At 54.0% G+C, this 14,031-nt stretch overlaps 1 protein-coding gene across 1 annotated transcript; it reads right to left on the reverse strand.

Annotated features, from left to right (window-relative positions):
• Positions 1-3,956: 3,956 nt before the first annotated feature.
• On the reverse strand, positions 3,957-14,001 carry TOB2 (transducer of ERBB2, 2). Its single transcript, XM_061418655.1, has 2 exons — positions 13,544-14,001; positions 3,957-7,846 (listed from the first exon to the last, which is right to left on the reverse strand). The coding sequence occupies exon 2, from the start codon at positions 7,748-7,750 to the stop codon at positions 6,713-6,715; it is 1,038 nt and encodes a 345-aa protein (XP_061274639.1). The 5' UTR covers positions 7,751-7,846; positions 13,544-14,001; the 3' UTR covers positions 3,957-6,712.
• Between the last annotated feature and the right edge of the window lie 30 nt (positions 14,002-14,031).

Genomic DNA, 14,031 nt, shown 5'->3' on the forward strand with positions numbered 1-14,031 from the left:
GATTGAAGCTGTGGGAGAACTCTTTCTCTCTGCTCCCAGCTTGAGCAGCTGGGGCAACCCGGGGGTGAGTGACAGCACTCTCATTGGAGATTAGATCCCAGCTCGCCATCCGGGCTGGGGGCCCCGTGATGTTGCCCTGAGAACCTCTTCAGCCTCATCTTGTGCTGCTTGCCCGTCTCTTGTTGTTTAGTCACTAAGTTGTGTCTGACTCTTTTGCGACCCCATGGACTCTGTCCATGGGATTTTCCAGGCAAGAATACCAGAGTGGGTTGCCATTTCCTTCTCCAGTCCCTTGTTTATGGCTGGTCTTTTCATTCCCTGGGCACACCATGCTTGTTCCTGCCTCACCCGTGGATGTGTGCTGTTCTCTCTGCTAACACTCTTGTAATTCAGGTCGCAGGTTGAAAGCTCCCTCCTTGGGATGGTTTGCCTTCCCCCGACCACCCAATCTCAAGGGGTTACTTGGTCACTGGCTGCCATCCCCAGTTTTGATTGTCTTAGTGGAGCATCCTCACCATCTGATATATCCATCACTTGTTTTTTTGTGGTTCATAGAAAATAGCTTCATGAAGACACCTGGGGGACTTCCCCAGTGGTCCAGTGGTTACAACTCCACGTTCCCAATGCAGAAAGTATGAGTCCCATCCCTGGTTGGGGAACTACCTGCATGCTGCATGCCTGGAACCGTGTCCAGCACTAATGGAGGCTCCGTATAGCATAGAATGTTAATGCTTGGATGTTGGGTGATTTCCTACTGCAGGTGAGGGCAGAGCCAGCCTCAGAAGCCAGAAGTCCAGGTGGCTGGGCCAGGCGTCTTCTCCTCCCTGGACTCACCCAGCCCTGCCACAGCCCAGTAGGATTCTGAGCGAGTCCTCATGCCTGTGGGGCTCTCAGCCCATCGCTCTTTGCTCCCCTCTCTGGGGAAGGTGCCACAGCCCATGGTCCAGGGCCCTCACCAGGGCTCGGGACCCAGTGGGGCAGGAAGGGGTGCTGGCCCAGGGTCCAGCCCCAGTGGCCTAGCTGGACAGGGGCCGAGACTCACTGCCTCTTGTACAAATGGGACAGAAGTCAAGGGGAGAGACAGATATCTGAGGTTACACAGAGTCGGCAGCTAAGAGGAGCCATTTCTTTTGCTGGCAGTTGAAATTCCCCAAATTAAAACCCAGCAAATCAGCAGGTTCCTGTCGCCCGGGCGGGTCCCAGCCTGCCCTTAGGCCCTGCCCACTCAGAACTTGGCCAGAGTGGCCAGATCCAGGGAAGGGAGGGCAGAGGACAGGCGTGTGGCCCTCCACCCCGTGACTCACTGGGGGGCGGTGGCAGTGAGGGGCCCAGACAGCGGCATTCCCTTGGCCTCGGGACTGGCACTGATTCAGGCAGGCGGTGGCGAATGGAGCCGGGTTCTCCCGCCGCCATGACTCACCCCTGCCCGCCCACCTGCTCTCCAGGGAGAAACTCCCAGGCGGTTTCGGGGCTCACATCGGGAGTGACCGGCATCCTTCCCAGGACACTGCCTTGCTGGGCGACAGCAGCTTCCCACCCCTGCGGAGGGCAGGCAGGGGGCCAGCCTAGCATCTGCCCTGAGAATGGAGTCTCTTTTTTCCGCCCCAGCCTGGTCTTGCTGTCAGCACAGTTGGGTTTCTGCCTGTGTGCTGAATCAAGGAAGCCTCCTGGACTCGTTGGCTGGTGGTGTTTGAGGATGGATGATTATCGCCTTGATGATGAAATGATACTTGTCATTTACTCTGGGCCAGCCACCATGCTCAGCATTTCCCACTCACTATTGTAGTTAATTTTCACAAGTAGGTGTAATTATTATCCCCATTTTAGAGGTGAGGGAACTGAGGCACCGGAGTAGGTGGAGTGGTTACTTGAGGTCACCCAGCTCGGGAGTGGCAGGGTTGGGACTGGAGCAGAGTCCAGACGCCTCCCTGCTGAGTGCCCTCTTGACACATTCCCTGGGGAGGGGCCATGGCCTTGCCCTGCCCCTTCCTGGCTCTTCTTCACCTCCCGATCCCTGGGCTCCCAGGCCCCCTGTGCATACCTATCCTGTCACTGCTGTCCCCCTGCGCCCGGGGCAGTGGGTGCTCACTGAGCGTTTGTGAATAAATGAGCCCTTTCCCCAAGGAATTCTGGGTCTACCCGAACGTTCTTTCTCCCCTGATCCCCAGGTCTCCCACTGCCCCACTTCAGAGCTAGCCGTTGATGATTAAATGGACACATGGACATATGAACCAATCATGTCGTGCCTGAGCTGTGGAGAATTTGGAGGTGTGTTCACATCTGGAGTCTTTGGTCTACTCTCTAGCTGCAGCACGTGGGCTTCTCCTTGCAGTGGCTTCTCGTGTGGAGCACGCGTTCTAGGCTCCTGAGCTTCAGCAGTTGCAGCCCATGGGCTCGGTAGTTGCAGCTCCCAGGCTCTGAAGCACAGGCTCGGTAGTTGTGGCACATGGGCTTAGTTGCTCCGTGGCACGTGGGATATTCCCAGATCAGGGATCAAACTGGTGTCTCCTGAACTGGCAAGTGGATTCTTTACCACTGAGCCACCAGGAGCCCTGGCGTTTGTTCTTTCAGCTGGAGGGGCTGGCTGGGGAGGCGATCTTGGCACCTGAACTGGGCCTCCAGGTGCCTCCCCCAGGCCTGTCATCTCCCTGGCACGTGCACAGGAAGTGGGACTGAGTAGCTGGGGCCCAGCTCCAGCAGGGTCTGTGCTAGGTGTTTTATTTATATTAACATAAATAGGGGTGAACATGTGAGGGGCCCTGGGGCCCACAGGCAGTGGGCTGCCTGAGCCCAGAGACACAGAGACAGGCTGGGCTTCTCCCTGCCAGGCCGGGGAAAGGGAGACCTCTGCCAGGCCTGGCACCCTGGACTGGGGCCTCGCTCCTCAACAGGCTCTGTTGGGGGAAGCGGCCTATGGAGGGGCTGGACATCAAGGGCTCCTGGGACCTCGTGCAGATGTGGGGTGCTTGGCTTGAGAGCTTCTAGGTCCAGTTCACACACTTGGGTGGGCAGGGATTGCTGGTGTCGTTTGGGGAGGGGCGGGCAGTTAGGGGCCTGAGGAAACCCCCATCCTGCTGATGCCCCAGAAGAGCCGCTTGTCCCCTGCCCCAGCCTGGATGGAGGGGGCAAGATCAGACCTCCCGTGCCCACCCCGTGTCACTCTTCCGTGACAGTTACTATAGTTTTATAAAAAAGCCACACAGGGGTCAAAAAACCGACTTCCCCATTTATCAGTTTTATTTTAGCAGGTAGTCTAACACGGAGGCCATTTCTCAGTTGTACCGTGGAGATCATACCTGTTATCATCAGGTTGTTGTGAGGGTAAAACAAGATTCAACAAACACAGCCACCCTCTTCATCCCGTGGGCCTTGCGGGGCTGGTGTGCAGCTCCGCTGGGGAGAAGGTGCCAGGTCCCAAGGTAGAGGAGATGGCGGAGGGTAGAGGAGATGGCTGAGTTCCTAAGAAAATCAGCAGATGGCAAGGCAGGGGGCCGGCTGCTCCCAGGCCCAAGCTCAGGTAGGCCGTTTCACCCCTGAAGCACCTCGGGAAGCACCAGGTTTCCGGGATGGAACCTGACCTAGGCAGGTTCTTCTCATCCTTGCCCACTCCTGAGGTCTAGCAGCCTGAGGTGGAGAGCAGGCTGGAGGCTGAGCCCTCCCTGGGTTGCTGCTCCCCAAACAGGTGTGTCCTGTTCTCACCACTATCAGCAGAGGAAGCGGGGCAGTTCCCTACCTCATGGAACCGGTTTCCAACGTGGAAAAGGCCCCATGGGCATGGGCACCCCAAAGTGTCCTGTGCTGATGGGCTAGGTGATAAAAAGGGGCCCGCAACACTGTGACCCTCCAGGGCTCAGGAGAGGATGGCCAATCATTTCTCGAAGTTGACAGGCGTTCACTCCCAACTCTCCCTCTTCCAAAAGGGGCCCCGGAAACAAAACAAGCAGGGAGCCAGCAGGTTATTATATATCATGCTTTTAATACAAACTTAAAAAAATCTGGAACAATATAAACTGTACAGATTTGATCAATCTTTTTTGTTTTTAAACTAAATCTCTAAACACACCAATGTTCCATTCCAAAATATTGCACAACATTCTGAATACAAAATGCTTGATTGTATTCCTCCTTCACTAAAGAAAACAAGTTCATTACCCTGCTCCCCCAAGCTCCTCTGCGTGTTGCCTCAATGCCCCCCTTCCCATCCCTAGGGGTCACACTAGAGAATCTACAGCTCACTGCATTGAGAAAAAGACATCATTCTGGACTAAAAAGTTTACATTCTTTACAAGACAATCCACCTTTTGATTTGTTCCTGGGAAAGAGGGGTAGACAGAGAGAGGATGGGGAAAGGGGAGAAATAGATTTTATTCTCCTCTTTTTTTATTTTAAAGTTTGTTTTTCCTGAAAAAATATCTTTCTCTCCTCTTTTTAAGAAAAAATCTTGAAAAGAAAAAAATTACGTTTTTTTACGTTAGAAATATACATATATTATATATACCTCTTACATTTTACAAATGTAGCAAATTATTCAATACAAACGGACACCAAAAAATGTAAAAAAAAAAAAAAAAAAGTCTTCCTACGAAACCAGGTAAATTAGTGCAGATTTCGGTTTTTCTTAAAAAAAATAAAATTGAAGCAAAAATGCCTAGATTTGAGACAGACACACTGAAGTGGGCCCAAGAGCCCAGCCCAGGAGTCATGCTCCTGAACGCACATTTTTTTCTTCTTATTTCAAAAGACACTAAGGGGTTGGTCTCCCCCTCCCTGTACTTGGTGAGAATGAGCCGACCCGGTGTGGCGGGTGCCTGTGTGCGTGGGCGTGGGGGAAGGGCTCGGAGGGGGCGTAAGGCAGCGTCCAACCTTTCCCAGAGAACAGCCTGGGCCTGTCACCTGTGCAGGAGCTGAGGGCTAGGGAGAGGGTGGCCCAGATCGGGCTGGCCCCTGAGAAGGCTAGGGGGGACAGATGGTGCTGGGCTGAGGAGCCAGGGCGTTGCCCTGCTCAGGGAGGTAGAGCTGGTGCCCACTGCAGGGAGAGGAGGCTGGCAGTGTCTGTCTGGGCGGGACCCACTGCCGCAGCAGTTGCCCACTTGGGGTCACTGGGGCGTGCCAAGGGCTTTGGGACTTTCTGGGGATGGGGCCCCTGGTGCCCATACCCACTCGCCAAAGCGTCATGGTGTGGAAAGCTAGCCCGTTGGGGTAGGGTCGAAAAAAACAACTTCTCTCCAGCAGAGGTTGGAGTGGGGTCGGGGCTACGCGCCTGTCCAGCCCATCACGTCCGCAGAGCATCAGGGCCCAGGGGGACTGGGTCGGGCAGTGAGGGGAGGGCAGGAGGTACCAAGAGGTTCCCCAGCAGGCAGAGGAAGAAATGTACTAAAACAATGACAGCCCAAAGATCAAAGTCTCAATTCAAGGCTTAGGACTGCCCACCTCAGGTGCTGACCCCAAACTCCCATCCCCTCCTCCCCAGGTACTCACGGTAGCAGTTCCCACCCTGGGCTGAGGTCACACAATAGGAGGGTCCAAGTCCAGGGACTTCTCCTCTTAGGTATCAGAGGCTGGATGTCTCCTTAGCCCCTCACTGCTAACCTTTTTTTTTTGGTCAAAAACAAACAAAAGTGCAGATCCCTCCGCGGCTGGGAAACCAGTGGTTTCTGCACTGCTTTCCCCTGGGGGTGTCAGGCTCAGCCAGACTCACCCTCCATGCGAACCACAGAAGGACCGACAGCCCCCCCTCAGCCCTTTCCCCAACCTCACACATAAATAAGCACTTGCTGCAACCCAGAGTCACATCTAGAGACCAAGTTTCACATGGCTTGGAATCCCACACAATAGGACAGCAAACCACGCACGCAGCCCACTGACACTCACCCCACCTCCCTGCCCACCAGCGCAGGCCCAGGAAAGAGGGGGCTATAGGAGAGGCCACCTGTGCCAATGGCTGGGGTTCCAGGGCCTCAGTGACTGTCTGGGCCAGGTGGGAATGGTGGCGTGGGGCCACAGGGCAGACATGAAAGGGACACCAGACAGACTGCTAACCTCCCTGGAGTCAGACATCAGCTCAAGCGGGGAGGGTGTCAGGCGGCCAGCTGGCAGCTCCCTAAGGCCCAGGCCGGAGAGGGGGCGGGGGCGGGGGCTGGAGTCAGACCTATTTGGGTGGCAGGGCCCGAGAAGGCCTGCTGAGGTTGGATGGCTTTGAGTCAGAGGATAGCTGAGTGATGGAGGCAGTGACATGGGGCAGTCTCTCTCTGTTCTGAGGAGGGCCGGGCCCCAGCTGTAGTTCTTCCTTCCCTGTGAGCTTGGACACACCAGCTTTAAACCAGGCGTGTGAAGGAGGGAGGGAGGGAGGGAGGGAGCAGGGAGCAGCAATTCACATCTGGACCATTCTTAGCACAGGAAGCCACTAATTAAAGATGTTATATAGAAAACTACATGTAAAAAAGAAAAAAAAAAGAAATATAAAACCCAAACCAACCAAATAAATCTAGAGGCAGGCAGGAAAACAGCAGGGGGGGCCGAGTTAAACCCGATTCGCTGCTTCGGAAGCCCCCTCCTACTCCATGCCTGGGCTGGATCTTGTTTCTAGAAGTTAGAGTGAGAAGACTGGAAATCTTGTTGTGTTATCTTGCTTTTCCTCTCTTTTTTTGGCCTTTCCTTTCCTTTCTCTTTCCTGTGGTCTTGGGTGCTCCTGGCCCCGCGGGCAGGTAGGCGGTCAGTTGGCCAGCACGACGGGCTGGAACGGCTGGCTGGGATACTGCATGGTGTTCAGGTTGTAGCTGAGGCCTTCCACGAAGGGTGTCTTCTCCAGAAAGAGGCTGTTGGCACCACCACCAAACACCTGGGCCACGTCGAAGCTGCTGCTGTTGCAGGTGCCAGCACCGCTGCCCCCAAAGGAGGCCGGGGAGCCACTGCCCGGGCCATCGGCCCCGTCAAAGAAGAGGCTGGGTGAGCCACCGCCATTGTACACGAACTCCTTGGCGTTGGGTGAGAGCTGGGACTGAGGGGCTGGGTTGGCGGTGATGAAGTTCAGTGAATGCAGGGACAGAGAGAGGCTCTTCTGCTTCAGCAGGTTGTTGGTGGGAGAGCGGGCCAGGCGAGGCTGCTGCTGTGGGGGCTGCGGGCCGCCTGCACCCCCGCTGGCCACCCCACCCCCACCTGCGGCCCCACCCCCCTTCTTCATCTTGGTGGAGCCAAACTTGGTGGCCGCAAAGGAGGCGGTGGTAAAAGTGATGGGCTGGGCCGAGCGGGGGATGAAGGTGGGGCTGGGTGACTGGCCAAAGGACGGGGACGGGGAGTTGGACAGGGAGCTGTCCTGGCTGCCGATGGGCACGAAGACCTGGGCGTCGGGGTTGAAGCTGCTCTTGATCTCCTTGTCCAGCTCAGGGGCAACACAGCCCTCGCTGTCATCCACGTACAGCACTTTCACAGCCCCCTTCTCACCAATCTGGTAGGACACCTCGAAAGGGTCGATCCAGACGCTCAGCTCCTCGGGCACATTGGCCCGCACGTCCTCCACCGCCAGGCCACTCCGCTTGGCGGCCAGCTCCACCACGGGGTCCACTATCTCCCCAATGTGGACACAGCGGAAGCCAGAGCCCTTCAGCGGCTTGTCGGGGTACCAGTGGCCTTCATATTTCTTTTTCAAGAGTCGCTCGAGCTCCTCGCCAAACAGGTCTGCCCGGCGCCGGGGCAGCTTGTTGTACAGGTAGGAGATGATGAAGTTCAGGGCTACTTTGATCTCCAGCTGCATGGTCGTCTCCTAGGCAGAGAATCAGCGCAGGTGCGTGCACAAGTCGAGGGGAGAGGTAGGAAATGTACGGCGGGCAGCCCTGGGCTCCAGACAACTCTGAGAAATGAAAAAGAAAGGCTTCGTAAGTAGACACGCAGAAAGCCGGGGGGTGGGGGTGGGGGGCGGATGACACCGAAAAGACAGAGAAGCACCAGCTCTGGAACACGGAGGCCCAGGGTCCCCTTTCTGCCCCACTAGTGGTAGGCTCGCACGTGAGGCTGTGGGTAGGCCACTTTCTTCTCAGCCTTCCTTTTATCAGTGACACGATATTTCAGGAGGCACTTGATAAATATTTTAAGCAATTCTAAAGAAACAGGGGTGCTGTGGTTTCCACTATTTTGAGAATTCAGGTCATTGTGAGTGAAATAAAAAAAACAAAAAACTGCGCTCCTAAATCAGAAGGAGAGGGGATGGTTCTTACTAACTGGTTCCTGCGATGTCTCAAGGAAATCATACTCCCAAACTGTCACAGGTCACGACAGGAGTTTAGACTCTTCGTTTCTCCCCCTTAAATGAAAAGTGATACGGGCCCCTGAACAGGAAGTAGCACCACCAGCATTTCATGGGAGGCTGATATCCAGTCACATCCCATTTGCTATCCTGGGCTCCCTGGGTGTGTATGTGCTCTAGTTCACTTAGCGTTTGCAGAACTGTTTTTTTTTTTTTTTTTTGCAGAACATGTAACCAAGGTGTGCATTTCCATCCAGATAAACCTCCAAGAACAGAGACTGGAGCACAATTCCCCCCAAAAAAGCCAAGACCTATCACAGTCAGACACACAGACCAACAAGGGAATTGCTGACTAGGGGCTGCCGCAGAGAAGCAGAGGAAAGGAGAGGAGAGTGAGCCTTTTAGGCGAACAGAGCCTCAGGAGCAGTACTGGTGTGGCCTCAGGGAAATCTCTGCAGTTTCTGGCTGTGATGGGGGGGCAGAGAGAAGAAATTTTCCATCACCCTCCAGCCTCCAGCTGGGGACCCATCATCACTCAGCCTCCCAGGGACTGTCTGACCACCTGTCCTTGGCACTGGACCAGATTTATCAAGTGTTTGGAGATCCCTGGAGAGGAGGCAGCCCAACATAAACACTCAGCTTGTTATTTTGGGATTCTCTCACAGCCAGATCCACAGAGGTCAGAAAGGTTTATTCCCGAGGTCTGGGCCAGCCTCATTTCTCAGGAAGACGATCTGTGAGGTCCTAAGAGCAGTGATCCTAATCGGCTCGCTTTCTCCACAAGGGCAGATCCAGGCTCCTACCATGGGAGACCTGAACTGAAAAGGGACATCTTTGAGGCCGACAGAGTCAGAACATGTCCCCCGCCAGACCCCTGGGTGCAACTGTGCTGCTGAGCTCAGCCCAGAAACAAGACTCATTCATGACCCAGGACAGGCATCTTCTGTCCCTGGAGCTGGATTTTTGACTAAAATCCCTTTGGGGTCCAGCACAGAGTATCCAGGTGCTCACTCTAGGCTTGAGGATCTCAAACTTTCTGAACACTTGCCCCAGCTCACTACACTGCAATTGTAGGGTCTGGGCCTATGGTTCCCTGGGGGCACTCTCAGGAATGAACTCTCAGGCAAAGCTCTCCGAGGTGAGTATCAGGGAAACGCACTGGGTCGCTATGGAGGTCTGATGACGCTGGCCAAGTCCAGTGCTACCCTCATCTCAGGTCTGAGAGGCCACGGGCAGCAGTAAAACCAATGCTACGAGCGCGGCCTCTCCAGAGCCCTCCACAGGGAGGCTCAGGACTTAGGAGACCCTTGTCTTCCCCTCTTCTGGCCTCTAATATAGACTTAATCTCCATATGTCTTCAGTGCCTATTCATAGTCACCAAAGATTAGTTCCAGGGTCCTTCTAGGTTTAAAGAAAAGAATGGTAAAGATAAGCAGCCTTCTGTTTATGAGGACTGATTTCACCACCAGATGCAAGCTAGCCACCAGGACTATGCCCCCCACTCCCCCAAGAATGGAGGTCTGTAAGGGCCACAGTGGCCCACTGGGAGTGTCCAACACATAGGAAACTAGAGTTGTGAAGAAAGTTGGCACTGATTCCCAAGAACAGGCCTGGATTTAAAGACAGTGTCTTCAAAGTATTTTTGAAAAGGAGACCTTGAACATGACATATGACACTCCTCCCAAGGCACCATATGGCCTCTTGGTATGCCACACGGTCCAAAAGGGCCCCTACACCCATCTATGCCTTCTCCAACTCTGCTGCCCAACTGCCTTCCAAGTCACCTCCTCTGAACAGTTCAGCCTCAGAATGGGAGTGTTTTAAATGCAGGCCAAAGTCATTGGGAAATAAGCCTCCCACCTCAAAATACAATAGAATCACTGTCATCAGCCCTGCCTAGCTAGCCATTTTCTGCAGCATAAGCAACTAACGCTGCACACCAATTTATACCTCTGTGATGCTGCTGCACAAATAAGGAAGTATGTAATGCCACCTTCACTTCTTTAATTGGAGAACAGGCCAGGCCAGATGGCTGTGGGGTGGAACCTTAGAAAAATGCCGGACAACCAGAATGAGCTTTTCTGCTTTATCAGCTCAGGCTCTAATTTTGACTTCAAGAAGCTTATGGAACAGAGGATTAAAGCACTACTGCTCTCTTTAACTAAAGATAGGAGTGACCGCTCAGATCAGTTTGTTCATTTTTTTAAGGCTATTGTACAAATTCTAACAATTACATACTAAATATTCATACATTCATACAATGTGGTAAAATTAGAAAGCTTAAAAATAAGGACCTTTCAATAAAAGGAACAAATAGATTTAAGTTAAACCACAGGAGAGGACTCAAAGACTTTCTACAACTCTGACTCAGGTGCAAAAGGCCAGAAAAGTCACAAAAAGAAAAAAAAACTAAGTGCTTAACAATAGCAAAACTGACCTTTTGTCATTAAAAAAAAGTTGAAATATGAGATTAAAATTGTTTGCTTTTATTTTTTTAATATTTATTTTTATTTATTTGGCAGCATCAGGTCTTAGTCCTGTCATGTGGGATTTAGTTCCCTGGCCAGGGATCGAACCCATGCTTCCTGTATTGGGAGTGCAGAGTCCTAGCCACCAGACCACCAGGGAATTCCCTGTCAGATTTTATTTAGAATTTTATCCTCTTTCACTTGCTTGACTTCCAGCAATAAACTTAATCCTGGATTTATGTTTTAAGAGTAAGTGCTCAAGAGAATGTCAAAAAGCGGGCGAAGAACGAAGCTGAAAGGTGGCTGCCAAGTCAACAATATGATAATGGAGACGCCAGAGAAGTGACAAAAACGTGGACAGTTTTCAGAAGAAAAAGTTATATGTTTTAAAGGTGAAAAAGAGGTATGGTGGAGGGAACCCACTGGGCCCCTAAACTCTGAGTACGTGTAAATTCAGACACCACAAGCCTTAACATCCAAATCGTCCTACTGGATTCAAGTGAGTGTGGAAGGAGGACTCGGCGATCACACTTTTGACAAGACCAGTCGATGTCATTAACCGGGTGCTGGGCAGTGGGGGCCTGGCTCTCGCGGGACAGGGGGTGGCCCCACCCCACTGGTCCGGAAGGCGGTGGCCCAGATGGGCGGGTGTGGTTGAAAGGCTTCCAGGACTTGCGGCGACCGACCGCAATACCCCGCCCAGTGTCTCACACCATGTCCCTCAAACATGGACCGTGCAAGCCCAAGCCGGCTTGCAAGGCTCCTTCCAACTAAGAGGGCTCGTCCTATGCAGTCCAGGTTTCTCTGAATCCAGGAAGACCTGACTGCGCCCCAACGTAAGAAGGGCAGGCTCTTCACTCTGGGAATTGTAGTCTTCAGAAACCTCATGCTCAGGTTGGAGCAAATGACCTACTTTCTCTGCACACTACATTTCCCTGCGTACTTTGCGAAGACTCAGCCAGGGAACTACGCATGCCCGACGGAGGGTGAGAGAATCCAGGAAAAGTTTCCGCTGCACATGCGCGCTGTGGCGGGCTGGCGCCCACCCCCTCCTTCCCCGCCCACGGCCTAATACATTTTATATAAATTCTATCTTAAAGCCTACTCTTCGTATTGTATCACCCCACCATATCCAAGTCTCGACTTCTCAAGAAACTAAACTTTTCCTCCTTCTGTCTCTTCACTGCCTCGCATGACTGCTGAATTAAGGATCAGCTTCTAATGAGTTTTTCTTGTTTTTTTTTTTTTTTCTGGGTGAAGGTGGTAGGCTGGAATAGATAGGGTCACATTCCTACCCCGCCTCAAACCCCTGCCACTTTAATCTGTATTCTTTGGGCTGGGTGGTTTCCTTTTGGAGTTGCTACAGGGCCGGTGGGTTCGAAGAGAAAAGAGCCTTTTTCCCTTAAAGCTCAGCGGGCTCCACTGCAACACCCTCACAGCCAGGAACGGACAGGCAGGAATTCAACCAGTTCTCCCGTCCTCTCGGCCAAAGAAATTCCCAGTTTTGAGCTGCGGGGAGGCGCTGGGCCGACAATCAAAAGGCCCGACGCCAGCAGGGCCCAAGCCTCACTCCTCTACTAATCCAAGTCCGAGTAACCGGAGCCGGCTAGGTAATGGGAAAAGAGTTCCCGGGCAGGGAAGGAAAAACGGTACATCTGACACCTGAACAACATCTTTTAATACTTAAAATTGTTGGTGAGTCTCCTCCCATTGAAAGACCTGCACTCTGGACCAGACTTACCAGATCCTAGGCAAAGCTCCCTAATCCTTCCTCCCACACAAGCTTCTTTCCCCCCTCCGCTTAAGAGGGGGATGGGGGCAGGCACCCAAGAAAGCAACAGGGGTGTTTTTCTGCTGTTAAATCAAAGATGAGGGACCCTTCCCCAGGGTAGGGTGGGTAGGAAGGAGGGGGAAAAAAGGTTAAGATACTGAGCAGACATCCGGGAACCCCCTCGGCTAGCCGCTAAGTTGTCGCCTGATGTGTGGCGTTCTGGCTCTTCTAGGGGGTGAGAAAGGGCTGCCAGCTGTCGCTCGTCTCTCTGCTCCCTCCTCCCCCTCCGTTTCTGGTCAAGGGCACAGTCCATCCTCTGGACAGGAAGGAGCTTAGGAGTAGGGCTCTTCCTCTGAGGCACCTCACCAGGGTCAACCAGTATCCACTGATACAGCTGGAAGGGTACTTTTTTTCCACCTAGTTTTCCCTTCAAACACTGACGAGGATGAAGAGCTCAAGCCAAAATGGTGAATTCTGGCTTGGAGACCAGAGGACCGTCATCACTGACGGGTCCAAAAGGGGGTGTGTGTGGGGGTGTCCATTCTCCATCCCTCAGGCTCCACAGGGCTCAAAATAAACCCTATTAATTATTACCACCACCCCCCTCTTTCCCGGACACGGGCAAAGGAGGTGCAAAGCAAGAAGGCCTGGATCCTCTTCCTTCCTCTTGATTTATTTAATGGTGTTGAGAGTTATGTTTTGGGGGGGGGGGCGGAAACAAGGAAAATCTAGCGACTCTCTAGGATATTAAGAACGGAGGGAGGAAACGCACCCCACCCAGGAGGTGGTCACACTTGAAACTGGGAGAGAGAGACTGTGGGATACCCCAGGATCAGAGCGAACGCGAGGGAAAGAGGAGCACGGGCAAAACGTGGGCTCCAGTGGGGAGGTGGAAAGGGGGGGGGAAATGCTGGCCAGGTGTAAGGGGGTGCGACAGCAACGTGGAGCGTCCAACAGACCGAAGAGCCGGAGTGGAGCGGGGGTGGGGGAAAGCGTCTCCTGCCTGTTTGGGTCCTTGGGGGGGCCACCCCACCCCCCTCAGCCCGCACGGCCCCACTCACTCACTCGGGTCTCCGCCGCGGCGGGGCTGCGTGCCGGCCGCGGGGCGGCTTCTTCCTTCACGGTGTCTCCTGCGAGCCGAGCGGAGGTCGTTCTCCTTTTCCTGGGCACCGCCGGGCCCTGGGCCGATGTGTCCTTTGCTTCGTGGAGGGTTGGGGGAAACGAGTGAGAGGGGCTTATGGGCTATGACTCTCAGTAATTCTTTCCGCTTTTTTGGAGGTCGGGCTCAGCAGCAGGGCGGCGCGCGGGGGGGCGGGTGGTGGTGGTGGACGCAGGGCTGGCGGGCCAGCCGGCGGCGGTGACGGCGCGGGGATGGGAGGACCAGGAGGGTGGCTCGCGTCGCGGAGCGGAGGACGGTCCGGGCTGTGGCCGGAGGACGGTCTTGCCCTTCTGGCCGCGCGTCGCCCGAGCCGCTCGCTTCTCGCCGCAGGACGACGACTCGCACCTTCCCGCGCCCCGGCCCGAAGTGAGCAAAGTCAATGAAAAGTTTCACC

The sequence above is a fragment of the Bos javanicus genome, chromosome 5 (assembly GCF_032452875.1).
Source record: "Bos javanicus breed banteng chromosome 5, ARS-OSU_banteng_1.0, whole genome shotgun sequence".
Lineage (NCBI taxonomy): Eukaryota > Metazoa > Chordata > Mammalia > Artiodactyla > Bovidae > Bos > Bos javanicus.

What these genes read in the sequence shown, in the direction of transcription:
- TOB2 (XM_061418655.1), bottom strand. Translation starts at nt 7,750, where the DNA reads ATGCAGCTGGAGATCAAAGTAGCCCTGAACTTCATCATCTCCTACCTG.